The sequence below is a fragment of the Branchiostoma lanceolatum genome, chromosome 19 (assembly GCF_035083965.1).
Source record: "Branchiostoma lanceolatum isolate klBraLanc5 chromosome 19, klBraLanc5.hap2, whole genome shotgun sequence".
In the NCBI taxonomy this organism is placed as follows: Eukaryota; Metazoa; Chordata; class Leptocardii; order Amphioxiformes; family Branchiostomatidae; genus Branchiostoma; species Branchiostoma lanceolatum.
The window spans coordinates 15,979,140-16,005,182 of NC_089740.1; the positions used below are offsets into that span (position 1 = coordinate 15,979,140).

Sequence of the window (26,043 nt, forward strand, 5' to 3'; positions counted from 1 at the left end):
GCGTTACGTGTCTCTAGTGGTAAGTATTCATATTCACGTTATGAGGCGGTGGAAGGGATTCCGCGGGAAAATCAGACGACAGAAAAAGTTTGACTGAAAATTTCGGATCCCGAATATTTCCCCGAGGGAAACCTTAACTGACAGCAGAGGGGTAAGTTTGGGCGAGTTTTCGTTTATTGTACGCAAACCTTGTAGTTCTGCAAGTTCTGGGCGAAACTATGACATACATAACGCGTATCGGAGCAAACGAACAAACAAATGAAGGCTTCCTCTCAGCAAGGACATAATTTATGTCACGTCCCAAACTAGGCCAAGTCATCCCAAGCTCATCTTACTAACGTTTTACTCGTACGGCAGAACTCACTCCAGAGCTCTTCTGCATAGAAATCGTACAACTATGACGAAAAATGGTTACAATTCTTACATAATAATTTTTCGTTTTTAACTCATGCAATTTTTTGAGTGGCAAGAAGGTTCACAGATTTCCATCTGCTCCTTGATACGTTTGTGAAGGTTAGACATCCAGGTAAGCAAGATACAAAGAGAATTCAAACTCTACAACTGGATAAGAATTCGAAGATTTATTTCCGCTCCTTGGTTTATACTATTTTTGGCGACAAAATAGAAACGTCCCTCAGCCAGCTGGAAAACACAGATGACAGCCAAGTGGGAGGAGAAGAAAATATTCATATTAAACGTTGGTTTATTTTGTATAGGAGGAAGAATGAAGACCAGGGGCAGGAGCGGGTCGGCTGTGCAGGCTGTGTTAACCATAGCAACAAGAGGCAGGATCACATTCTCCCCACCAGTCAGGAAGGAGGAACCGGCGGTCCAGCCTCCTCATCAACAGGCGGTCCAGCCTCCTCATCAACAGGCGGTCCAGCCTCCTCATCAACAGGCGGTCCAGCCTCCTCAGGCAGGAGGGGATGCTGGGGGCATCAGTCAGCGGCTGAGGAAGAAGAGAAATGACAGAACAGCGGAAACGCCGGCAGAAGCCATGGAAGTAGAGATGATCAGTCCACTGCAGCCTGCTGTGAGGAAAGAGAACAGGAAACAGACAGCCGGCAGGAGGAAACTGCAGCCAGGTGTGCAGAAAGGGGAGGGGGGTACAGACGGGATGGAGACAGCTGGCAGGAGGAAACTGCAACCAGGTGTGCAGAAGGACGGGATGGAGACAGCCGGCAGGAGGAAACTGCAACCAGGTGTGCAGAAGGACGGGATGGAGACAGCCGGCAGGAGGAAACTGCAACCAGGTGTGCAGAAGGACGGGATGGAGACAGCTGGGAGGAGGAAACTGGAGCCAGGTGGGCAGAAGGACGGGATGGAGACAGCCGGCAGGAGGAAACGGAAAATAGAAGATGAAGACTGGGAGGATTCTGGGCCGGAGTCGGATGACTCAGGTTGGGAGGCGAGCCCAGGTGTGGTGGGGACGATGCCGGCTCTGCGCCAGGTGAGCTTCCCTCCGCCGCCTCGGGGGGAGTCTGAGGAGGACAGGAGGAGGAGGGAGGAGCAGGAGGAGGCAGAGGTAACGATTCTCTCTCTCCTGTGCTTACAGTCTTTTCACACTTTTCATAAGAGAATCATTATTGAAGTTGAAGCATGCTACTTGTATATGGGGCTTTTACATACACTAAATTAACAGGGGTTGCAGCGTCAGTGACAATGGAAAGAGTTCATCCAAGCTGATTGTGCCCTACTTTAGGGGTCTGAGGATTAATCCTAGTTGTGCCCTGCTGAAGGGGTTTGTTGTGCCCTGCTTAAGGGGTCTAAGGGTTGATCCTTCTTGTGCCCTGATTTAGGGGTCTGAGGGTTAATCCTTGTGCCCTGATTTAGGGGTCTGAGGGTTAATCCTTGTGCCCTGATTTAGGGGTCTGAGGGTTAATCCTTGTGCCCTGATTTAGGGGTCTGAGGGTTAATCCTTGTGCCCTGATTTAGGGGTCTAAGGGTTAATCCTTGTGCCCTGATTTAGGGGTCTGAGGGTTAATCCTTGTGCCCTGATTTAGGGGTCTAAGGGTTAATCCTTGTGCCCTGATTTAGGGGTCTAAGGGTTAATCTTTGTGCCCTGATTTAGGGGTCTAAGGGTTAATCTTTGTGCCCTGATTTAGGGGTCTAAGAGGTAATCCTTGTTGTGCCCTGATTTAGGGGTCTAAGGGGTAATCCTTGTTGTGCCCTGATTTAGGGGTCTAAGGGTTAATCCTTCTTGTGCCTTGATTTAGGGGTCTGAGGCCTAGGGTTAATCCTTGTGCCCTGATTTAGGGGTCTGAGGGTTAATCCTTGTGCCCTGATTTAGGGGTCTAAGGGTTAATCCTTGTGCCCTGATTTAGGGGTCTAAGGGTTAATCTTTGTGCCCTGATTTAGGGGTCTAAGGGGTAATCCTTGTTGTGCCCTGATTTAGGGGTCTAAGGGGTAATCCTTGTTGTGCCCTGATTTAGGGGTCTAAGGGTTAATCCTTGTGCCCTGATTCAGGGATCTAAGGGTTAAGCCTTGTGCCCTGATTCAGGGGTCTAAGGGTTAAGCCTTGTTGTGCCATGATTTAGGGGTCTAAGGGTTCATCCTTGTGCCCTGATTTAGGGGTCTAAGGGTTAATCCTTGTGCCCTGATTTAGGGGTCTAAGGGTTAATCCTTGTTGTGCCCTGATTTAGGGGTCTAAGGGTTAATCCTTGTTGTGCCATGATTTAGGGGTCTAAGGGTTAATACTTGTGCCCTGATTCAGGGGTCTAAGGGTTAAGCCTTGTTGTGCCCTGATTTAGGGGTCTAAGGGTTAATCCTTGTGCCCTGATTTAGGGGTCTAAGGGTTAATCCTTGTGCCCTGATTTAGGGGTCTAAGGGTTAATCCTTGTGCCCTGATTTAGGGGTCTAAGGGTTAAATGCCCTGCTGTATTTTTACCTCCAGAGGAAGAAGGCCTGGGCTGAGTGGCAGTTCGCAGCGGCGACTGAGAGGAACAGAATACGCGGAGAACACGACAGGAAGGCAGTGCAGCGGGAGCTCATGCACCGCAGATGGTAAGGTTCTGCAGATGATTGGGGCCCTTCCTATGTAAGGGGTGCAGTGCAGAAAATGAGCCATGCAAAGCTGAAACTTGAATAATCCTCTTATTCTTTATGTTATGTAAACCCATATCTTCACCCCAGACTATTTGCCAATTTTTTTTCGCCCTGTCGATCCAATTTGTTTCTAGAAAAATTCTGAGAATCAACAAATGAAATTGGTGTGGCCTAACTCACACCTGTTAGTCTCCCATTTTAACCTGATGGCGTGTGCAAGTGCAACCTGATAGGGAGTATCATTGTAACCTGATAGGAGTACCGTTGTAACCTGATAGGGAGTACCATTGTAACCTGATAGGGAGTACCATTGTAACCTGATAGGGAGTACCGTTGTAACCTGATAGGGAATACCATTGTAACCTGATAGGGAGTACGGTTGTAACTTGATAGGGAATACCGTTGTAACCTGATAGGGAGTATCATTGTAACCTGATAGGGAGGTACCATTGTAACCTGATAGGGAGTATCCTTGTAACCTGATAAGAAGTACCAATGTAACCTGATAGGGATCGCCATTGTAACCTGATATAAAGAAGTACTGATGTAACCTGATAGGGAGTACCGTTGTAACCTGATATGGAGTAACGTTGTAACCTGATATGGAGTACCATTGTAACCTGATAGGGAGTACCATTGTAACCTGATAGGGAGTACCGCTGTAAACTGATAGGGAGTACCGTTGTAACTTGATAGGGAGAACCGTTGTCGTTCCCCAGGTTGAGGAGTCTCAGTAAGAAGGAGCGAAGGAAATATGAGAAGGCAGCCAGGAGGAAGGAAAGCCTGAGTGGTGAGTGCGGCGATCTTATCAACAAAACTTTTACCACATGACACATCAACATCCTTAGGTTCCGTAGGTTTATACAGTTTACTGTTCAATGCAATATCGCAGGTTTAAATATACACAAGCAACAGGATATGTTTTGAACAACCTTCATTGATGTATTACGCCTACATGTACCAGATCTCCTGCCCGTGATTAGGTCAACTTTCTCACCTTGTGCATCCTCAGGACAAATGGCTCGAAAATGACACCAATGTCTATTCCTGTGAAGGTTTTACTGCAGCAAGCTTTGTAGAAGTGTTCAGAATTAGTGTAGCTTTCCTAGACGTATATTCCTAGTGTGCACTCAGGCTATTCCTTGGCTCAAACTTGTTTTCCTCCCGTCCCTGGTACAGCTCTGCATGCGGAGAGGTCGCTCCTGGAGCTGCACTCTGACCTTGTCACCACTCTGCAGGTCGGACACATGGTGAGTAGGACTTTTATTTCGGCAATGTCTGCATTCTCCAACGCAAGCTGTTGACAGTTCTAAAGAGACTATGATTCTGAATTTTGTCATCTCCCCTGACCCGTCTGAATGCTGATGTGACCCCTGACCTGTCTGAATGCTGATGTGACCCCTGACCTGTCTGAATGCTAATGTGACCCCTGACCTGTCTGAATGCTGATGTGACCCCTGACCTTTCTAAATGCTTATATGACCCAGACCTGTCTGAATGCTGATGTGACCCCTGACCCGTCTGAATGCTGATGTGACCCCTGACCTGTCTGAATGCTGATGTGACCCCTGACCTGTCTGAATGTTGATGTGACCCCTGACCTGTCTGAATGCTGATGTGACCCCTGACCTGTCTGAATGCTGATGTGACCCCTGACCTGTCTGAATGCTAATGTGACCTTTGCCCTATCTGAATGCTGATGTGGCCCCTGACCTGTCTGAATGCTGATGTGACCTGGACCTGTCTGAATGCTGATGTGACCCCTGCCCCCTGACCTGCAGGACATCCCGGCGGCTGTGTCTGTGCTGAGGAGGCTGCGGGACGTCGTGTTCACCCAGAGACTGCTGACCGACCAGCCCGCCATCGTCTACACACTACAGAAGGTCAGTTGTGAGACTGTCCTTAGCAGCACAACTGACATCTGTCTATCATTTTGCAATTTGAACCAGATCAGGCTGTTTCTGTGTGCCCTAATGTATGTCCTGTTCTGTATCAGGCTGTGTGCCCTAATGCCTGTCCTACTTCCCCAGGTGCGAGAGTTTGCGGGGAGTCGGCAGGTGCAGAAACTGGCGGACCGCCTGTTCATGTCGTGCCGCGTGCCCTTCATGGTGTTTGAGGGCGAGACTTTCATCCAGGCGTTTGAAAGGAGCCGGCAGAACCTGCTGGAGAAAGATGCCAGGACCCTGGAGGAGAAACTGGCCAGGAAAGCAGACAGAGGTGTGGACATGCATGGAGTTTTCTATACTTCTATGGGCAACCAAACTTAGATCGTTTTCTGTATCTATCGTTAATAATTTCTACTTGTTTAAAGTCCCGGCCGATAGATAGATAGATAGATAATTTCTACATTATAAAGTATATTGAAGGTGACTACTAGTTTCTTTGCCCAGCCTCTATCTTCTATGTGCACAGCATGCCAGTCAGCTGCAGGCTGAACCTAGATAGTTTACACTAGCACAATTTATTTGGTAATCTCAAAGCCCAACCATGGTCTTAAGACCCACTATTGGCATGGTTACGATCTGTGAGTTGCTCCACTGTCGGCATGGTTACCATCTGTGAGTTGCCTCACTGTCGGCATGGTTACCATCTGTGAGTTGCCCCACTGTTGGCATGGTTGCGATCTGTGAGTTGCTCCACTGTCGGCATGGTTACCATCTGTGAGTTGCCCCACTGTTGGCATGGTTACCATCTGTGAGTTGCCCCACTGTTGGCATGGTTACGATCTGTGAGTTGCCCCACTGTCGGCATGGTTACCATCTGTGAGTTGCCCCACTGTTGGCATGGTTACCATCTGTGAGTTGCCCCACTGTTGGCATGGTTACGATCTGTGAGTTGCCCCACTGTCGGCATGGTTGCGATCTGTGAGTTGCCCCACTGTCGGCATGGTTACCATCTGTGAGTTGCCCCACTGTCGGCATGGTTACCATCTGTGAGTTGCCCCACTGTTGGCATGGTTGCGATCTTTGAGTTGCCTCCACTGTCGGCGTGGTTACGATCTGTGAGTTGCCCCACTGTCGGCATGGTTACCATCTCTGAGTTGCCCCACTGTTGGCAAGGTTGCAATCTGTGAGTTGCCCCACTGTCGGCATGGTTACCATCTGTTCACCCACATTCTTCCTGTTTCAGCCTTAAAAAAGCTGCAAAAAGCTGCAGGAGACCAGGTGGTGCCGGGTGAAGAGAAACCCCAGCTCCTGTCTAACCCAGCTGAGACCCAGGACACAGAAGCAGTGGTACCGGGACAGTAGCCTTAACCCTCACCCAGCCGAGACCCAGGACACAGAAGCAGTGGTACCGGGACAGTAGCCTTAACCCTCACCCAGCCGAGACCCAGGACACAGAAGCAGTGGTACCGGGACAGTAACTTAACCCTCACCCAGCCGAGACCCAGGACACAGAAGCAGTGGTACCGGGACAGTAACTTAACCCTCACCCAGCTGAGACCCAGGACACAGAAGCAGTGGTACCGGGACAGTAACTTAACCCTCACCCAGCCGAGACCCAGGACACAAAAGCTGTGGTACCAGGACAGTAACTTAACCCTCACCCAGCTCAGACCCAGGACACAGAAGCTGTGGTACCGGGACAGTAACTTAACCCTCACCCAGCTCAGACCCAGGACACAGAAGCAGTGGTACAGGGACAGTAACTTAACCCTCACCCAGCTCAGACCCAGGACACAGAAGCTGTGGTACAGGGACAGTAACTTAACCCTCACCCAGCTCAGACCCAGGACACAGAAGCTGTGGTACAGGGACAGTAACTTAACCCTCACCCAGCTCAGACCCAGGACACAGAAGCAGTGGTACCGGGACAGTAACTTAACCCTCACCCAGCTCAGACCCAGGACACAGAAGCAGTGGTACCGAGACAGTAACTTAACCCTCACCCAGCTGAGACCCAGGACACAGAAGCAGTGGTACCGGGACAGTAACTTAACCCTCACCCAGCTGAGACCCAGGACACAGAAGCAGTGGCACCGGGACAGTAACTTAACCCTCACCCAGCCGAGACCCAGGACACAGAAGCAGTGGTACCGGGAAAGTAACTTAACCCTCACCCAGCCGAGACCCAGGACACAGAAGCAGTGGTACCGGGACAGTAGCCTTAACTTACAAGTCATGACTTTGGGTTCCGTCCTGTTTTGTTCTGTTGACTTACATAATAAGTTGTTAAATGACACGTTAGTACAAAACTGCAGGATGTCAGTGCATAGGGATCTGGAGAGACGTTGTTGTGATGATAGTTTAATGGAGAGTGTTACAATGTTGAAATTATCATCATCGTTATTTCCCTTAACAGAGGAGTAGCCGTTAGTAGTACCTAGTTGATCCTTCAGTTGTACACAATTCAATGCTACTGTTTTACATTCACTACCGACTTGCGAAAGCCTTTATTTAAATTGTAGTTCCTTATCGAGCAAAACTTCAGCAGTATGTTGTAAGGAGTGATGCCATTGTTACATGAGACCTTAATACTGCTGAACAGCAGACTGATTCCTGCAAGTGCATTAAGATTAAAGAACAGTTCTGATATGTGGTTACATCACACGTATACAGCATGACAGTGACTAGTGAATACTTAGATATACTATCTAGGAAGGTTAGCTGCTCAGCTGCTGCATTAGTGGCGTTAGTGTTGCGGCAGAGTGTTGTGTTACGGTCGGTGCTTCTGCTGTGGTAAGACTAGACAGAGTGATGTGTTACGGTCGGTGCTTCTGCTATGGTAAGACTAGACAGAGTGTTGTGTTACGGTCGGTGCTTCTGCTATGGTAAGACTAGACAGAGTGATGTGTTACGGTCGGTGCTTCTGCTATGGTAAGACTAGACAGAGTGTTGTGTTACGGTCGGTGCTTCTGCTATGGTAAGACTAGACAGTGTTGTGTTACGGTCGGTGCTTCTGCTATGGTAAGACTAGACAGAGTGTTTTGTTATGGTCGGTGCTTCTGCTATGGTAAGACTAGACAGAGTGTTTTGTTATGGTCGGTGCTTCTGCTATGGTAAGACTAGACAGAGTGATGTGTTACGGTCGGTGCTTCTGCTATGGTAAGACTAGACAGAGTGTTGTGTTACGGTCGGTGCTTCTGCTATGGTGAGACTAGACAGAGTGTTGTGTTACGGTCGGTGCTTCTGCTATGGTAAGACTAGGCAGAGTGATGTGTTACGGTCGGTGCTTCTGCTATGGTAAGACTAGACAGAGTGTTGTGTTACGGTCGGTGCTTCTGCTATGGTAAGACTAGACAGAGTGTTGTGTTACGGTCGGTGCTTCTGCTATGGTAAGACTAGACAGAGTGTTGTGTTACGGTCGGTGCTTCTGCTATGGTAAGACTAGACAGAGTGTTTTGTTATGGTCGGTGCTTCTGCTATGGTAAGACTAGACAGAGTGATGTGTTACGGTCGGTGCTTCTGCTATGGTAAGACTAGACAGAGTGTTGTGTTACGGTTGGTGCTTCTGCTATGGTAAGACTAGACAGAGTGTTGTGTTACGGTTGGTGCTTCTGCTATGGTAAGACTAGACAGAGTGATGTGTTACGGTCGGTGCTTCTGCTATGGTAAGACTAGACAGAGTGTTGTGTTACGGTCGGTGCTTCTGCTATGGTAAGACTAGAGCTGTGCTCGAGTTGTGGTAGCCATGGTAACACTTCTGCCACGCTCCTCAGACCAGCACGTGAGCGGCCCCAGGGGTCTTGTAGTCATAGTGATAGAGTTGCCACACCCCTCCACCCTGCCGGAAACCCACAAACACTTTCTTCTTCTGCACCTGAGAAGTACAAAGGGTCAAGGTGGTTAGAGTCGTGCCGGACTGTTGTTCAAGTGCATGGGAACGTCATACATGTAGCTAAGTAAGACCACCAGGTGCATGGGGAAGTCATACATGTAGCTAAGTAAGACCACCAGGTGCATGGGAAAGTCATACATGTAGCTAAGTAAGACCACCAGGTGCATGGGAAAGTCATACATGTAGCTAAGTAAGACCACCAGGTGCATGGGGAAGTCATACATGTAGCTAAGTAAGACCACCAGGTGCATGGGGAAGTCATACATGCAGCTAAGTAAGACCACCAGGTGCATGGGAACGTCATACATGTACCTAAGTAAGACCACCAGGTGCATGGGAAAGTCATACATGTAGCTAAGTAAGACCACCAGGTGCATGGGAAAGTCATACATGTAGCTAAGTAAGACCACCAGGTGCATGGGAACGTCATACATGTAGCTAAGTAAGACCACCTTCCACATTTACACAGGGGAGAACGCTTGGCTGTAGAATAACACGGACGGGTAGTATCGCTGTGTAAAGGAGCATCAGGGCACAAAGGAATGAGGCTGAGAAGAAGGAGAAACAAATCAACAGTGACAGAGCTAGAGACATGTGATAGACTAGGAGCAGGCCAAGGGTTTAGACAGAGGACAGCAGATTCACACGTCAGATTAAGCATGCTGCAACAAGCCCCAGTCAGGGCTCAAACCTGGATGCCGGGCGATACAAGCTAGTCACACGTGGGACCGCTGCAGCGCCACCCAGCGGTGGGAGGTAGTATCGCCCTGAGGAAGGTGACTCTGATCATGAGGTTCTACCGAAGCGTCGACGTCGGCAGGCAAATATCTCCCGGTTGTCTCTGAAGACCGTTGTTAGGCATTGTTTCACAACCGGATGAACCTGTACAATTGAGAAAGGTAATAAAACTGACAGCTGCTGGCCACCAACATACCTGTGTCGTCAGGCCGCCGCCTGTTCTGTCGCACACAAACACGTCGTACCGCTCTGTTGTCTTGTACAGAGCCATCCAGTTGACCCCGGAGATAGCGGCGATGTTCGCACCTCCAACCTGGTTGTTTTGCACAAGGCTGTTCAGGGCCTTCAGCTACATAAGATGGAGCAGAAAAGTTTGTACATGTTGGTCACCCCAATGATTTGGCACCTTCACCAGAAAATCATAGTTCTTCCTTTTTTGGTCCATGCAAAATGTGAGGACGGTCTCTAGCAGTTGTGTTCGCGTACGACCCCTGACTAAACTCCATGGATCAGAAGCTGGTTCAGTAGCTGCTCGGAGCATGATGTTAACGTAATGCCGAACCTTTGGCGTGCAGTGGGAACTTGTTTGGGGAAAATAACTGAAAGATGTTCTCCGAAACCTGAAAACACATCTGAGTTGCCTCACCTGTACACTTGAAGGGAGAACCATGAAGGTTTTGATGTTGGCGCCGAGGGCGTTCAGCTTTGCAGTGCAGAAGGCGGCCAGGTCAGCTGGCTGGGACCCCAGGTGGACGTGCTCGTCCAGAAACTTGTTGGAGAAATACGTCACGTCTGAATAAAGGAGAAATACGTCACGTCTGAATAAAGGAGAAATACGTCACGTCTGAATAAAGGAGAAATACGTCACGTCTGAATAAAGGAGAAATACGTCACGTCTGAATAAAGGAGAAATACGTCACGTCTGAATAAAGGAGAAATACGTCACGTCTGAATAAAGGAGAAATACGTCACGTCTGAGTAAAGGAGAAATACGTCACGTCTGAATAAAGGAGAAATACGTCACGTCTGAATAAAGGAGAAATACGTCACGTCTGAATAAAGGAGAAATACGTCACGCCTGAATAAAGGAGAAATACGTCACGTCTGAATAAAGGAGAAATACGTCACGTCTGAATAAAGGAGAAATACGTCACGTCTGAATAAAGGAGAAATACGTCAGGCCTGAACAAAGGAGAAACACGTCATCACGTCTGAATAAAGGGAAAATACGTCAGGTCTGAACAAAGGAGAAATACGTCAATACGTCTGAATAAAGGGAAAATACGTCAGGTCTGAACAGAGGAGAAATACAGCATCCCGTCTGAACAAAGGAGAAATACGTCAATACGTCACGTCTGAATAAAGGGGAAATTCGTCATGTCTGAACAAAGGAGAAATACGTCATCACGTCTGAATAAAGAGGAAATACGTCATGTCTGAATAAAGGCGAAATACGTCACGTCTGAACAAAGAAAAACGACACGTCTGAATAAAGGGGAAATACGTCATGTCTGAACAAAGGAGAAATACGTCATTACGTCTGAATAAAGGGGATACGTCACGTCTGAATAAAGGAGAAATACGTCACATCTGAGTAAGGGGAAATGTACGTCTGAAAAAAGGCAAAATCGTGCCTACGTCTAAAACCCAAAGACACAAGAGACTAGAAACTGTCATTTGCCATCTGCAGAGACAAGTCCTCCGACTTTGGTTTGGTCATGCGATCCTGTCCCTAGTTGCATGTGTCCGGTTTAGCAGTTACTCACCCACATGCGGGGAGGTCGAAGTCGAACCCCGCTCCGCACAGTTTGTTACTCACCCACACAGGCGGGGAGGTCGAAGTCGAACCCGCCCGCCCCGCAGGTGCTCTGCCTGGCTGCCCGAGGCGGCTGCGTGTTCCTCTCCCAGAAGATGCTCCCCGGCGGACTGTACATGAGGGAGTCGGCCGGGCAGCGGATGGTCACCTGCTGCTGCGCCGTGACGTGGGTTCCGGCGACGTTAGCGCCTCCACGCGTCAGCAGCACTGCCTTCTCACCTGCTGGCGGGGCGTGCGCGGGGACCAGGCAGCGCACTGCAACACAAACATCTGCATCTCAACACAATCTGCACTGCAACACAAACATCTGCATCTCAACACTATCTGTACTGCAACACATATGTACATGTGCTGTAAAACATCTGCACTGCAACACAGATGTGCTGTAAAACATCTCAGTCATCTGCATTGTGTCAAAATCGGCTTTCACCATTTAACTTAAGTTCAGTGCAAGACATATTGGTGAAAGAAATCAGTAAAAACTGACACTGATATTTCTTTAAATTTGGGTGATCTTGACATTGTGCCCATTACGTAATGAATCACGTGTGCTCATTGACAGCCCTGGTGAGCCCAGATCATGTACGTTACTGCGGTTTGTAGTGTTTCTCTAGACCATACCATCACAGGGGACTATGGGGGGATTCATCCCGCCACCAGCATTGCAGGTCGCCACCTGCGAGTTGTGGGCTGTTCCGTGTAGCAGCCACTCACTGTCACCGCATTCGTACAGCACCTAAGTAACACAGTAAACAATAACATAAACATCAACATAATCAACAACAACAGCATGCTGTAAAAAAATTCAACTGTTTGTTCTATACCTTAACAATATCAGTGATCGGTCTGGCCAAATATAGGCATGTACAGAACCGGTTGACTAATTCAGAGTCAGATTTGACTAAAGCAGGCATTAGTTCATGTTATTTGTCTCCATCCCTTCCGTGAATCGAACCCCTTTAAAACCGAAACCCTCCCGTAATGCCCTACCTGGTTGTCCCTCCACACGCGACCCGAACCCCTTTAAGATTCAGATTCAGATTCAGCTTTATTCTGATTGGTATTGCATGTGACATTAATACGAAACAGAAATATCCACATGAATTGCGCCAATACTTACATGGCTTGCCATTGACTTAACAGTTACATAAGATTGCTTAAATATACAGTTAATACATGATTCCTAATTCATGGACATTGATACATGATTACAAACGGTTTAAAAATTCTAACAACGACCAGATGAAGCGTTGCTAAGATAAAAGTAACAGCCAATACTGACTGGTTTAAAAAAGAACTTCACCGCCCATTACACTACTGACGGCCACAAAGGATCCATCAACTGACATTACTATAGAACAGACGTAGAGATCGGGGTGCAAATGAAAATTCATGTCTTTTGGTTTTAAAACCTGTGGAAAAAACCGAAACCGGCCCTCCCGTAATGTCCTACCTGGTTGTCCCTCCACACGCGAGCCGGCGGCCTCAGTCTGCGGGACTTGCCTCCGCCCTGCTGCAGCTGGAAGACCGGGGCCGCCTGGCGGCCATCGGCGATGGGCGGGGAGCCGATCTCACAGGTTTCTGTGGATAGAATCGGGGGGACATTTCAGCAATGACAAGTGCACAGCTTACACGTAATAATAACAAGTGCACAGATTGCACGTAATGATAACAAGTGCACAGCTTACACGTAATAATAACAAGTGCACAGATTGCACGTAATGATAACAAGTGCACAGCTTACACGTAATAATAACAAGTGCACAGATTGCACGTAATGATAACAAGTGCACAGCTTACACGTAATAATAACAAGTGCACAGATTGCACGTAATGATAACAAGTGCACAGCTTACACGTAATAATAACAAGTGCACAGATTGCACGTAATGATAACAAGTGCACAGCTTACACATAATGATAACACGTGCACAGATTGCAGCGTGATGATAACGCACAGCATGTTGCACGGTAGGCCGCAAAGGGCCGCTGCCTTCTAGAGAACACAACAGAAGAGTCCGCAGAGTGAACAAGGACTGACCGATGCAGAGTGAACAAGGTCTGACCGATGCAGAGTGAACAAGGTCTGACCGATGCAGAGTGAACAAGGACTGACCGATGCAGAGTGAACAAGGACTGACCGATGCAGAGTGAACAAGGTCTGACCGATGCAGAGTGAACAAGGTCTGACCGATGCAGAGTGAACAAGGACTGACCGATGCAATCCAGAGTGCCCGGATCTGGGTCCAGGCTGCCGTCCGTGCATTTCAGAGTGACTTTGCTGGAAAAGTCAGTGTCGCGCAGCCGTCTGTTGCCACGGCAACTGACAGTGACGTCATTGTTGTGCGGAATCTGGCTGGACTCTGACGCGTCGGCATGAGGGATGCTCGGGACGTCACATGGGCGGGGGGCGGCTGGGAAACACAATCAATAGATCAATCCACAAATCAATCAATAAATCGAACCGCCATTTAATCAATCAATCAATCAATCAATCAAACAATAATATTTCAATCAATCAATCAGTGAAGTAATCAACTAATCAGTCAATCAACCGATCAATCAAACTAAGTAATCAATCCGTCAACCAATAAACCCACCAATCAATGAATCCATCATCCCGATGTAACTGGATGGGAACACTTAGGAATGCTCGGGCGTTAAGGGAACGGTTCTCTTGTATAAGAGGTTCGTAATATTAATGTTTGGCCCAGGATTATTCTAATCGAATGATTTTGAACTGTAGATAAATATTCACAATGGATCAGAAGTACATTTAATACTCCACAACTTAACTAGACAAGACATACAAGGCCATTAAACAGTTAGTTGACCTCGCTTGCTATTTCTACATGTGTGTATGTTCTAGTTTATGAGTATTGTATGTGTCCAGGGACACCTGAAAAACAGGCCGCTGGCATGAGTTCTGATATTTCCTGAATATATAAAATGTAAAATGAATAAATAAAGGAGTTCCTACCTTCACACTGGACCACCGTCCTCTGCGAGCCTTTGTTGCATGTCCAGGTGTCTGTGCGTTTCCCGACGCCCCTGGAAAAATTAGCACACGATGCAAAAAGTTACAAAGAAGTTTACGGAACGGATAGAAGCGGCCCTGCAGAGGTCAGGCTCACTTTCACTTTCCCACAACTCATTTCCTGCCGCTTCACACGGCACTAAGCAAAGGAGAAAAACCATAACTGATTTATGGGTGATAAACTAATTGTAGCTTCGTAGCAAAGCTAAACAAGTGAAAGTGACTTTCACCTGAGATTGGCGTTCTCCGGACAGGTGAAAGTGACTGTTACCTGAGAATGACGTTCTCCGGACAGGTGAAAGTAAAAGTTACCTGAGAATGGCGTTCTCCGGACAGGTGAAAGTGACTGTTACCTGAGAATGGCGTTCTCCGGACAAGTGAAAGTGACTGTTGCCTGAGAATGGCGTTCTCCGGAAAGGTGAAAGTGACTGTTACCTGAGACTGACGTTGTCCGGACAGGTGAAAGTGAAAGTTACCTGAGATTGGCGTTCTCCGGACAAGTGAAAGTGAAAGTTACCTGAGAATTGCGTTCTCCGGACAAGTGAAAGTGAAAGTTACCTGAGACTGACGATGTCCGGACAAGTGAAAGTGAAAGTTACCTGAGAATGGTGTTCTCCGGACAAGTGAAAGTTACCTGAGAATGGTGTTCTCCGGACAGGTGAAAGTGACCGCGTCCCCCTGCAGCATCTCCGTGGCGATCTTGGCGGAAGTGAAAGTGGGCGGGCTGTGCTCCTCCTGCAGAGCGCCCGGCCGCGGCGTGAAGCGGATCGTCATGGCGGGAAACTGCAGGAACCCGGGCCGCTTGGAGTCCGACACCAGCTTACAGGTGCCTACAGGGGACACATGTGTAATCAGACACCAGCTTACAGGTGCCTACAGGGGACACATGTATGTAATCTGACACCAGCTTACAGGTGCCTACAGGGGACACATGGGTAATCAGACACCAGCTTACAGGTGCCTACAGGGGACACATGTATGTAATCAGACACCAGCTTACAGGTGCCTACAGGGGACACATGTGTAATCAGATACCAGCTTACAGGTGCCTACAGGGGACACATGTATGTAATCTGACACCAGCTTACAGGTGCCTACATGTAAACAAGCGTGTAATCTAACACCAGCTTACAGGATCCTACAGGGGACACATCATGGCGGGAAACTGCAGGAAACCGGGCCGCTTAATTGGAGTCCGACACTAGCTTACAGGTTCCTACAGGGGAAAGTGACTGTTACCTGAGAATGACGTTGTCCGGACAAGTGAAAGTTACCTGAAAGTACTCACGTAAACACTGCGGCACAGGCGGTTCGAACCTGCCGCTGTCCTGGCACCGGATGCCGATGCTGTCCCGTACGGGGTAGCGGGCCTTCACGCCCCGCCCGCGGTTACACCAGGCCTCCAGCTCCGTGCCGACCGGCAGGTCCTCCCCGGCGCCCACCTCCACCTCCGCCCGCCACAGCTTCCCGTTCAGGCTCCGCAGCTGCCCGGCGGACACGCGGCACCCTGCTGGGAACGGGACAGACGGGGTCAGCTCAGTCACCTCTGCGGTCCTTATCGGGACTCTTAACCCTTAAGCTGCCAGGTTTTTTAGCCAAGTAAAAATCGAAAATGTTTGACACCTGACCTCGCTTACGAAACCCGCGAAACACCCGGCGGCCCTCACTCCCTTAACTTGCGGGCTTCGCGCGCTACACGCACGCAAAGCTGTTTTCTTCTGGGGAATACCCTATCCCGGTTATAACCGGGCCCAGCAAACAAGGCATATTTCTGTATCCCCGTTTAAACCGGGACTGGGAGCTTAAGATTTTACAGAACTTGCCTCGTAAAACACTGTGATTTATTAAAATGTAACCTGCATGAAAACGCCATAGTACAAGATGGTAAAACATTGTGGGACATGTTTGGATGGAATCAGTCTAAGTCTCTTTCTCTGCTGTGCCGTTACAATGGTTATTCATTTTTGTGCATGTTTACAGTATTTTCTAAGTTACTGAAATGGGCACATGGAGTGCTAAGCTCATCTGCAGAAAATGTTACAGATTGTGCCAGAAGCTATCGACGTCGTTTGGGCACACCACGTGACCATCTAAGACTTTTATCAGTGAACATTCCCTAGGACCTTCCCCAGACCTTAAGACGTTACAGGTTTGTGATAATCAGCTCATCGTGACGCAGGAAGTGTTTGTTAATAAAACCTTAAGCTTACCTCCTCCATCGTCCTCTTCTACCACTGAAAAGATAGTGAGTAAAAAAGGGCTGTTATCATGTGACCAAAATCTCAACACCAGATAAGGTACAAGAGCGGGTTGATTCTGGTAAGTTCCATGATCTTTGCCTGGGAGGAACTTAGTAACTACAAACGGCAAATAAACGTTACCTGGAAGTGATTAACCGGGAAAACGTTACCTACACGTAGAAGCTAAGGATCGTTACCGGGAAGACCTACCTATTTGGTACCTCTCTCCGACGAACGGCGCTACCAAACTTTGCCCTACGCCGAGAACGAGGCTCCAGCAGGCGCGCACACCCCCCTCCACCCACCCGGGCAGCATCCTCCTCTTCCGACCTCAAGGAAAATGCACCACGGTTAGGGTAACATACAGGAGAATGCACCACGGTTAGGGTAACATACGGGAAAATGCACCACGGTTAGGGTAACATACAGGAAAACATACCAGGGTTAGGGTAACATAAATGAAAATGCACCACGGTTAGGGTAACATACAGGACTTGGGCACATGAAATATCTTAAAATTATTAGTTTTTTAGGTCAGAAAAATACACAAGAATACAAATGAGGACAAGACATACGTACTGCGTGTCGAGCCACCGCCGCTGGAGCTGTGCGGACAACAAAGAGGAAAAAAGTTTGTTTTTATCATTTCTCTCTTTATATATATATACATATTTGCCATTTTTGTTTATGTAACGTCTCATGATTCAGAATCTTGACACTTGTCTTGATAATGAAGGTGGAGAGAAAAGCGGATTCTAATAAGTTGTGCAAGCTCAGTTTAGAGCGCCCTGCACTGGGGTCAGGCACAGAAAAGGTATAAAAGTAGGAGTGGTCCGATCTCTGTCATTCTTGAAAAAGACAATAAAGTCGAAACCGGTCGAATACCAGTCTCTCCGCTGTCATTTTCACAAGAACTACAAATGATACCATTTTTGTTTATGTAACGTTTCATGATTCAGAATCTTGACACTTGTCTTGATAATGAAGGTGGAGAGAAAAGCGGATTCTGATAAGCTGTGCAGGACTCAAACCTGGCTTCCCGGAAGAGCTGCACCAGCCGCGTCAGGGAGTCGCGGTGTTCCCGGAACTGCAGCGTTCCGGGAAGGCGGTACAGGATGTAGGGAGCGTACGGAACCTGTCGGGATAAAACGGTACAGCATGTAGGTACAGCATGTAGGTACAGCATGTAGGAACAGCATGTAGGTACGGCAAGTAGGTACAGCATGTAGGTACAGCATGTAGGTACAGCATGTAGGTACAGTATGTAGGAACAGCAAGTAGGTAAAGCAAGTAGGTAAAGCAAGTAGGAAGCGTACGGAACCTGTCGGAATAAAACGGTACAGCATGTAGGAACAGCATGTAGGTAAAGCAAGTAGGTACGGCAAGTAGATACAGCATGCATATGTAGGTACGGCATGTAGGTACGGCATGTAGGTACAGCATGTAGGTACAGCATGTAGGTACGGCATGTAGGTACGGCAAGTAGGTACAGCATGTAGGAACAGCATGTAGGTACGGCATGTAGGTACGGCATGTAGGTACGGCATGTAGGTACAGCATGTAGGTACGGCATGTAGGTACGGCATGTAGGTACGGCATGTAGGTATGACATGTAGGATACAACATGTAGGTACGGCATGTAGGATACAGCATGTAGATACAGTATGTAGGTACGGCATGTAGGTACGGCATGTAGATACGGCATGTAGGTACGGCATGTAGGTACGGCATGTAGGTACGGCATGTAGGTACGGCATGTAGGTACGGCATGTAGGTACGGCATGTAGGTACGGCATGTAGGTACGGCATGTAGGTACGGCATGTAGGTACGGCATGTAGGTACGGCATGTAGGTACGGCATGTAGGTACGGCATGTAGGTACGGCATGTAGATACAGCATGTAGGATACAGCATGTAGGTGCAGCATGTAGATACAGTATGTAAGAGGCGTTTGGAACCTGTCGGGATAACAAAATTTCACAGGGTCAAACTATCACGAAACTGTTCAACTGAGACCATATCATTGCATTAAGTAAGCTGATTTTATTTTACTGGCTGTAAAATGTATGATCACCGGAAAATCACGCTGGTATTCATGACGGAAAACCACGCCTTATTGCGTTATGATTGGCCAAACGCCACACTCGATATCACGTGACTGGCAAACCACTGTAGTTTGCCTTACTATGAAACCAACCCTGACCTGACCTTGAACCCCAGGCTGTCTGCGTCCACCCTGGCCACCAGCACCCTCCGGTAGAACGGTGTGAACAGCGCCAGGCGGTCAAACCGCTGCAGGGACTCATCACGGCAGCTGCGGCAACCTGAGGGTGTGTGAGGGGGATGTTGGGGTTAGTACGGCGTGAACAGCGCCAGGCGGTCAAACCGCTGCAGGGACTCATCACGGCAGCTGCGGCAACCTGAGGGTGTGTGAGGGGGGTGTTGGGGTTAGAACGGTGTGAACAGCGCCAGGCGGTCAAACCGCTGCAGGGACTCATCACGGCAGCTGCGGCAACCTGAGGGTGTGTGAGGGGGATGTTGGGGTTAGTACGGTGTGAACAGAGCCAGGCGGCCTGAGGGTGTGTGAGGGGGATGTTGGGGTTAGAACGGTGTGAACAGCGCCAGGCGGTCAAACCGCTGCAGGGACTCATCACGGCAGCTGCGGCAACCTGAGGGTGTGTGAGGGGGATGTTGGGGTTAGAACGGTGTGAACAGCGCCAGGCGGTCAAACCGCTGCAGGGACTCATCACGGCAGCTGCGGCAACCTGAGGGTGTGTGAGGGGGATGTTGGGGTTAGTACGGTGTGAACAGAGCCAGGCGGCCTGAGGGTGTGTGAGGGGGATGTTGGGGTTAGAACGGTGTGAACAGCGCCAGGCGGTCAAACCGCTGCAGGGACTCATCACGGCAGCTGCGGCAACCTGAGGGTGTGTGAGGGGGATGTTGGGGTTAGAACGGTGTGAACAGCGCCAGGCGGTCAAACCGCTGCAGGGACTCATCACGGCAGCTGCGGCAACCTGAGGGTGTGTGAGGGGGATGTTGGGGTTAGAACGGTGTGAACAGCGCCAGGCGGTCAAACCGCTGCAGGGACTCATCACGGCAGCTGCGGCAACCTGAGGGTGTGTGAGGGGATGTAGGGGTTAGTACGGCGTGAACAGCGCCAGGCGGTCAAACCGCTGCAGGGACTCATCACGGCAGCTGCGGCAACCTGAGGGTGTGTGAGGGGGATGTTGGGGTTAGTACGGCGTGAACAGCGCCAGGCTGAGCCTGAGGGTGTGTGAGGGGGATGTTAGGGTCAGTACTGCGTGAACAGCGCCAGGCGGTCAAACCGCTGCAGGGACTCATCACGACAGCTGCGGCAACCTGAGGGTGTGTGAGGGGGATTAGGGTCAGTACGGCGTGAACAGCGCCAGGCAGCCTGAGGGTGTGTGAGGGGCATGTTAGGGTCAGTACGGCGTGAACAGCGCCAGGCAGCCTGAGGGTGTGTGAGGGGGATGTTGGGGTTAGTACGGCGTGAACAGCGCCAGGCAGCCTGAGGGTGTGTGAGGGGGATGTTGGGGTTAGTACGGCGTGAACAGCGCCAGGCAGCCTGAGGGTGTGTGAGGGGGATGTTGGGGTTAGTACGGCGTGAACAGCGCCAGGCAGCCTGAGGGTGTGTGAGGGGGATGTTGGGGTTAGTACGGCGTGAACAGCGCCAGGCAGCCTGAGGGTGTGTGAGGGGGATGTTAGGGTCAGTACGGCGTGAACAGCGCCAAGCTGTTACTAAGTGCCTCACACGAGGGTCTGCATGCCCTTTTCCGTTAAGCGTTACGAGCGATTTTGATTCACAGTTAATCGTTGCTGGCCGGCCTGAATTTACCGTTAAGCGTTATTGGCATATTAATCGTCAAGCGTTACTGGTCGTTTTAATTCCTCGTTAAGCGTTTTTTGTCATCCTGAATTCAACATTAAACGTTATTGAGTAATTCCTCGTTACGTAGGAAATAGCGTTTCAGTGGGTCTCACATTGCTCCAAAGTGTCTCAACTTGTTCCCTCATCATCATCATCACCAGTCGACGAGCTTTCGCTACGACGGGGTTATACCGCCCTTTTTACGGGATGACATACCCTTTCGTTGGCTGATACAAGACGGGGATACGCCAATTCTCCTGTCCGGATGAATGGTGTAAATCACCATGTCGCTGATACGAGACGGAGGTTTGCCAGGCCTCCGTCCGGGTGATTTGTAGTGAATCACCAACTCCAGACAGAAGGAATTGGACCATCGCACACCGGGGCATGCCCCTACTCTTTTTCGAAAGGTGTGGTGGGTTCTTTTACGTGCGCGGGGTGTGGCTCTCCCCAAACACGGGACCTCCATTTAACGTCCTATCCGAGGACCCTAGTGTCTCACCTTGCTCCGAAGTGTCTCATCTTGTTCCCAAGTGTCTCACCTTGTTCACAAGTGTCCTTGTTGCAGCCTCGGCAGAACATCAGGATGATGCCATACGCCGGTTCGCGGTTCACCAGTGCTGTGTAGGCCTCCATGCTCAGCAGACTGGTCGGTGCCTTCGGATCAACTGCAGAAAAACATGGAGAACTTAATCATAGGCTACTTGTTAAGAATAAAGCTGCTTACTGGATACGGCTCTGTCTTTTTTGCACCTTATTATCTCCATGAAAAATGGAGATATAGTTTTGGGTGTGTCTGTTTGTGTTTCCGCACCACTCCAGTCAGCATAACTCAAGAGCCTCTTGATGGATTACGATCATATTTGGGTACGTGGGCGGGTGTTGTGAAGCCGAAATTCAAGGTCGATTTTGGGCCCCCTGGTATGTGACCTTGGTACTGCAGCAGAACTTCAATTTTTGTATTTTTTGACCTGGACGTGCTGTGGTCTTGATTTTTGGGTGGCTTGTTTTGTTAGTTTTCGTCTAAAAAAGACTTAAATGCAGATAGATTTAGCAGCAGCCTGACCGTCTTTCAGCAGGGCGTCCTCGCACCCAGGCACGGCCTGGTTCTGCTTATCGGCGAAATCACAGAGGTCTCGGAAGATCTCGCGGGTAAGTCTCGCGGCACAAGGCCCGCGCGGCACGGTGGCGAGAGGACCCCAGTCACTGGAGCATTCCCCCACGTGGACCGCAAACACCGCGACTGAGCCGTCCGCACCGGACACCTGGAGATGATAACAGAAAACCTCATCCTCACAGCTATTCTGGATCTCTTTCTGTAGGGACTTACTCAACAAACTTATCACTTTCTCAACAAAACTTTGAACAAAACATGAACATTTTAATTCCCTCAAACTTAAGAAATGTTCTTTTGATTCTTGATTGTTGTAAAGAATAAACCCTGCTCGGACTCAGCTCCGAAGAGAGCCAATACACACAAGGTACACACAACATACACACAAACAAACAGAAAATACACACAAACAAACAAACAACACACCTGGTAGGCGGGGCTTCCTGGGATCTTGAGGTGGTGCTGTGACCCTGGGCACGACACGGCTGCGAGCTCGTTCCCAGCATACTCCATGTTATTTTCATCACCCCCTCTTTTGCTGCATTTGATATTCCCGGTGGCATATTTAAGGGCAACCTGCAACCCGACAGAACAAACACATTTCAACACGTTAGACTCAAGTCGTCGTATCCATGGCTAGGGGAGCGAACTGTTAACGCTCGCCCTAAATGTCCCCGTGGCGCAAGGCGTAATGCAACAGCGCTGCTTCTACATCTGGATCGAATTCCGAGTTCGACCCTTTGGTCCGACCGAGCTCGGACGTATTGTAAGGGATTGCAGTGTCATTTCGGGTGGTTACGTAAAGCTGGCGGTCCCTCGTATGAGGGAGCTTCGGGCATTAGAGTCAAACGTCAAACCTCTGCACGTAAAAGAACCCAACACACTTGCTTGTCAAAGAAAACGCGAGCCGTGGTGTAGCCGCACTGCACTACTATCAGCTACGCGGAATAAAGTATCATGCTTCACCACAGTTGAGGACGACTGCTTTACATTGATCTGCTCCGCGGAGTTACAGGACTTAGCTTGATCTGCTCCGCGGAGTTACAGGGCTTACATTGATCTGCTCCGCGGAGTTACAGGGCTTACATTGATCTGCTCCGCGGAGTTGCAGGGCTTACATTGATCTGCTCCGCGGAGTTGCAGGGCTTAGCTTGATCTGCTCCGCGGAGTTACAGGGCTTACATTGATCTGCTCCGCGGAGTTACAGGACTTAGCTTGATCTGCTCCGCGGAGTTACAGGGCTTAGCTTGATCTGCTCCGCGGAGTTACAGGGCTTACATTGATCTGCTCCGCGGAGTTGCAGGGCTTACATTGATCTGCTCCGCGGAGTTGCAGGGCTTACATTGATCTGCTCCGCGGAGTTGCAGGGCTTACATTGATCTGCTCCGCGGAGTTACAGGACTTAGCTTGATCTGCTCCGCGGAGTTACAGGGCTTACATTGATCTGCTCCGCGGAGTTGCAGGGCTTACATTGATCTGCTCCTCGGAGTTGCAGGGCTTACATTGATCTGCTCCGCGGAGTTGCAGGGCTAACATTGATCTGCTCCGCGGAGTTGCAGGGCTTACATTGATCTGCTCCTCGGAGTTGCAGGGCTTACATTGATCTGCTCCGCGGAGTTGCAGGGCTAACATTGATCTGCTCCGCGGAGTTGCAGGGCTTACATTGATCTGCTCCGCGGAGTTGCAGGGCTTAGCTTGATCTGCTCCGCGGAGTTACAGGGCTTACATTGATCTGCTCCGCGGAGTTACAGGACTTAGCTTGATCTGCTCCGCGGAGTTACAGGGCTTAGCTTGATCTGCTCCGCGGAGTTACAGGGCTTACATTGATCTGCTCCGCGGAGTTGCAGGGCTTACATTGATCTGCTCCGCGGAGTTGCAGGGCTTACATTGATCTGCTCCGCGGAGTTGCAGGGCTTACATTGATCTGCTCCGCGGAGTTACAGGACTTAGCTTGATCTGCTCCGCGGAGTTACAGGGCTTACATTGATCTGCTCCGCGGAGTTGCAGGGCTTACATTGATCTGCTCCGCGGAGTTGCAGGGCTTACATTGATCTGCTCCGCGGAGTTGCAGGGCTTACATTGATCTGCTCCGCGGAGTTACAGGGCTTACATTGATCTGCTCCGCGGAGTTACAGGACTTACATTGATCTGCTCCGCGGAGTTACAGGACTTAGCTTGATCTGCTCCGCGGAGTTACAGGACTTAGCTTGATCTGCTCCGCGGAGTTACAGGGCTTACATTGACCTGCTCCGCGGAGTTACAGGGCTTACATTGACCTGCTCTACGGAGTTACAGGACTTACATTGATCATCTCTGCGGAGTTACAGGACTTAGCTTGATCTGCTCCGCGGAGTTACAGGACTTAGCTTGACCTGCTCCGCGGAGTTACAGGACTTACGTCGACCTGCTCCACGGAGAAGGGGCTCCAGGTCAGCGCTGTTCCCGGGCTCTGCAGGCGGGACGCCAGGCTCAGGGCCGCGAAACTCTGCAAAGGAGTCTTGTTCCGCAGCCAGCCAGGGAAGATGTGGACTCTTGTTACCTTGGAAAAACAAACAAAATACAAGACACATTGTTATTGACACCAGTGTTGGTGTTGTCATCTTTGTAAACATGGCGCCCGCGGACGCTAGACTTCGGGCATGCCGATCTAACGCTGCTAGACTTCGGGCATGCCGATCTAACGCTGCTAGACTTCGGGCATGCCGATCTAACGCTGCTAGACTTCGGGCATGCCGATCTAACGCTGCTAGACTTCAGACATGCCGATCTAACGCTGCTAGACGTCGGGCATGCCGATCTAACGCTGCTAGACTTCGGGCATGCCGATCTAACGCTGCTAGACTTCGGACATGCCGATCTAGCGCTGCTAGACTTCGGACATGCCGATCTAACGCTGCTAGACTTCGGGCATGCCGATCTAACGCTGCTAGACTTCGGGCATGCCGATCTAACGCTGCTAGACTTCGGGCATGCCGATCTAACGCTGCTAGACGTCGGGCATGCCGATCTAACGCTGCTAGACTTCGGGCATGCCGATCTAACGCTGCTAGACTTCGGACATGCCGATCTAGCGCTGCTAGACTTCGGACATGCCGATCTAACGCTGCTAGACTTCGGACATGCCGATCTAGCGCTGCTAGACTTCGGACATGCCGATCTAACGCTGCTAGACTTCGGGCATGCCGATCTAACGCTGCTAGACTTCGGGCATGCCGATCCTTGAACGCTGCTAGATTTCGGACATGCCGATCTACCGCTGCTAGATTTCAGACATGCCGATCTAACGCTGCTAGATTTCGGACATGCCGATCTAACGCTGCTAGACTTCGGGCATGCCGATCTAACGCTGCTAGATTTCGGACATGCCGATCTAACGCTGCTAGACTTCGGACATGCCGATCTAACGCTGCTAGATTTCGGGCATGCCGATCTAACGCTGCTAGACTTCGGGCATGCCGATCTAACGCTGCTAGACTTCAGACATGCCGATCTAACGCTGCTAGATTTCGGACATGCCGATCTAATGCTGCTAAGCTTTGGGCATTCTGATCTAACGCTGCTAGATTTCAGACATGCCGATCTAACGCTGCTAGGCTTTGGGCATTCTGATCTATTCCCCCTAGACTTTGAGCATGACGGTTCAACTCTGATCCTATTAGTTAAAACCACCTCGGTTAGAGTGGGCCCTACCTTGATGCTGCCGCCAGTACTGTGTGAAAACTGCAGGTTGGAGTGTGCCCTACCTTGATGCTGAGTGAAAACTGCAGGTTGGAGTGTGCCTACCTTGATTTTGCCGGCAGTACTGAGTGAAAACTGCAAGTTGGAGTGTGCCTACCTTGATTTTGCCGCCAGTACTGAGTGAAAACTGCAGATTGTTGTGAGCCCTGCCTGTGGCGGAGTTGAAGGCACAGCCCGCGGACGTGAGGACCAGCTGAGGCGCGATGACCGTGCCGTAACAGTGCGGCTCTTTGGCCGGCAGGTTCAGCCGCCCCACTAGCGGGGAGGCCGCCGCGAAACCCGCGCAGAGGAGAACCAGAACCGCCGCTCGCCCCGACATGGCAGCCGCTCGCCCCGACATGGCCGCCGCTCGCCCCGACATGGCCGCCTCTCTGGCCGTCTGGTGAATGTAATTATCACCCAGGCGCAGTAAATCTGCGAGCTTTGTTTGTCTGAATATTGGATCAAGAGTTTTATAGTCCCCTTTCCTCAGCAAAGTCAACACGCGGACGAGATCTCCCATTGTGCCAGGCCGCCCGTAAACACCCTAATGCAAACACTTCCAAAGGTTTCGGACCGCCGTAATCACCTGAGTCATACAAACAAGCCCATTGTTTCGGACCGCCGTAAACACCTGAGTCATACAAACAAGCCCATTGTTTCGGACCG

At 50.0% G+C, this 26,043-nt stretch overlaps 2 protein-coding genes across 5 annotated transcripts; one reads left to right on the forward strand and one right to left on the reverse strand.

Annotated features, from left to right (window-relative positions):
- The first annotated feature begins 31 nt into the window (after positions 1–31).
- Positions 32–7,588, forward strand: LOC136424980 (PC4 and SFRS1-interacting protein-like). 3 transcript variants are annotated; one of them, XM_066413643.1, is made up of 9 exons: positions 32–151; positions 717–1,525; positions 2,894–3,003; positions 3,765–3,835; positions 4,225–4,295; positions 4,827–4,928; positions 5,076–5,262; positions 6,175–6,294; positions 6,411–7,588. In XM_066413643.1, exons 2-8 carry the CDS (start codon positions 725–727, stop codon positions 6,291–6,293), a joined length of 1,461 nt encoding a protein of 486 aa, XP_066269740.1. In that variant the 5' UTR covers positions 32–151; positions 717–724; the 3' UTR covers position 6,294; positions 6,411–7,588. The 3 variants fall into 3 exon arrangements, with proteins under 3 accessions (XP_066269740.1, XP_066269741.1, XP_066269742.1); XM_066413644.1 differs by having other exon boundaries at positions 6,468–7,588; XM_066413645.1 differs by having other exon boundaries at positions 717–1,085; positions 1,305–1,525; positions 6,175–7,588.
- Positions 7,277–25,771, reverse strand: LOC136424977 (uncharacterized). 2 transcript variants are annotated; one of them, XM_066413635.1, is made up of 20 exons: positions 25,493–25,771; positions 24,056–24,196; positions 22,084–22,233; positions 21,610–21,808; positions 21,086–21,211; positions 18,863–18,978; positions 17,686–17,789; positions 17,234–17,259; positions 16,865–16,984; positions 16,625–16,648; positions 15,703–15,921; positions 15,049–15,244; positions 14,358–14,428; positions 13,594–13,791; positions 12,831–12,958; positions 11,999–12,113; positions 11,381–11,632; positions 10,208–10,353; positions 9,758–9,910; positions 7,277–8,805 (listed from the first exon to the last, which is right to left on the reverse strand). In XM_066413635.1, exons 1-20 carry the CDS (start codon positions 25,754–25,756, stop codon positions 8,701–8,703), a joined length of 2,853 nt encoding a protein of 950 aa, XP_066269732.1. In that variant the 5' UTR covers positions 25,757–25,771; the 3' UTR covers positions 7,277–8,700. The 2 variants fall into 2 exon arrangements, with proteins under 2 accessions (XP_066269732.1, XP_066269731.1); XM_066413634.1 differs by having other exon boundaries at positions 15,703–15,924.
- Between the last annotated feature and the right edge of the window lie 272 nt (positions 25,772–26,043).

Coding starts and splice junctions, on each gene's coding strand:
- LOC136424980 (XM_066413643.1), top strand. CDS start 725: ATGAAGACCAGGGGCAGGAGCGGGTCGGCTGTGCAGGCTGTGTTAACC. Junction 1,526..2,893: donor AGGAGCAGGAGGAGGCAGAG/GTAACGATTCTC, acceptor TTTTACCTCCAG/AGGAAGAAGGCCTGGGCTGA. Junction 3,004..3,764: donor GAGCTCATGCACCGCAGATG/GTAAGGTTCTGC, acceptor GTCGTTCCCCAG/GTTGAGGAGTCTCAGTAAGA.
- LOC136424977 (XM_066413634.1), bottom strand. CDS start 25,756: ATGTCGGGGCGAGCGGCGGCCATGTCGGGGCGAGCGGCTGCCATGTCG. Junction 17,260..17,685: donor CAGCTCTTCCGGGAAGCCAG/GTTTGAGTCCTG, acceptor TTGTCCGCACAG/CTCCAGCGGCGGTGGCTCGA. Junction 11,633..11,998: donor CCCCATAGTCCCCTGTGATG/GTATGGTCTAGA, acceptor TTTGTGTTGCAG/TGCGCTGCCTGGTCCCCGCG.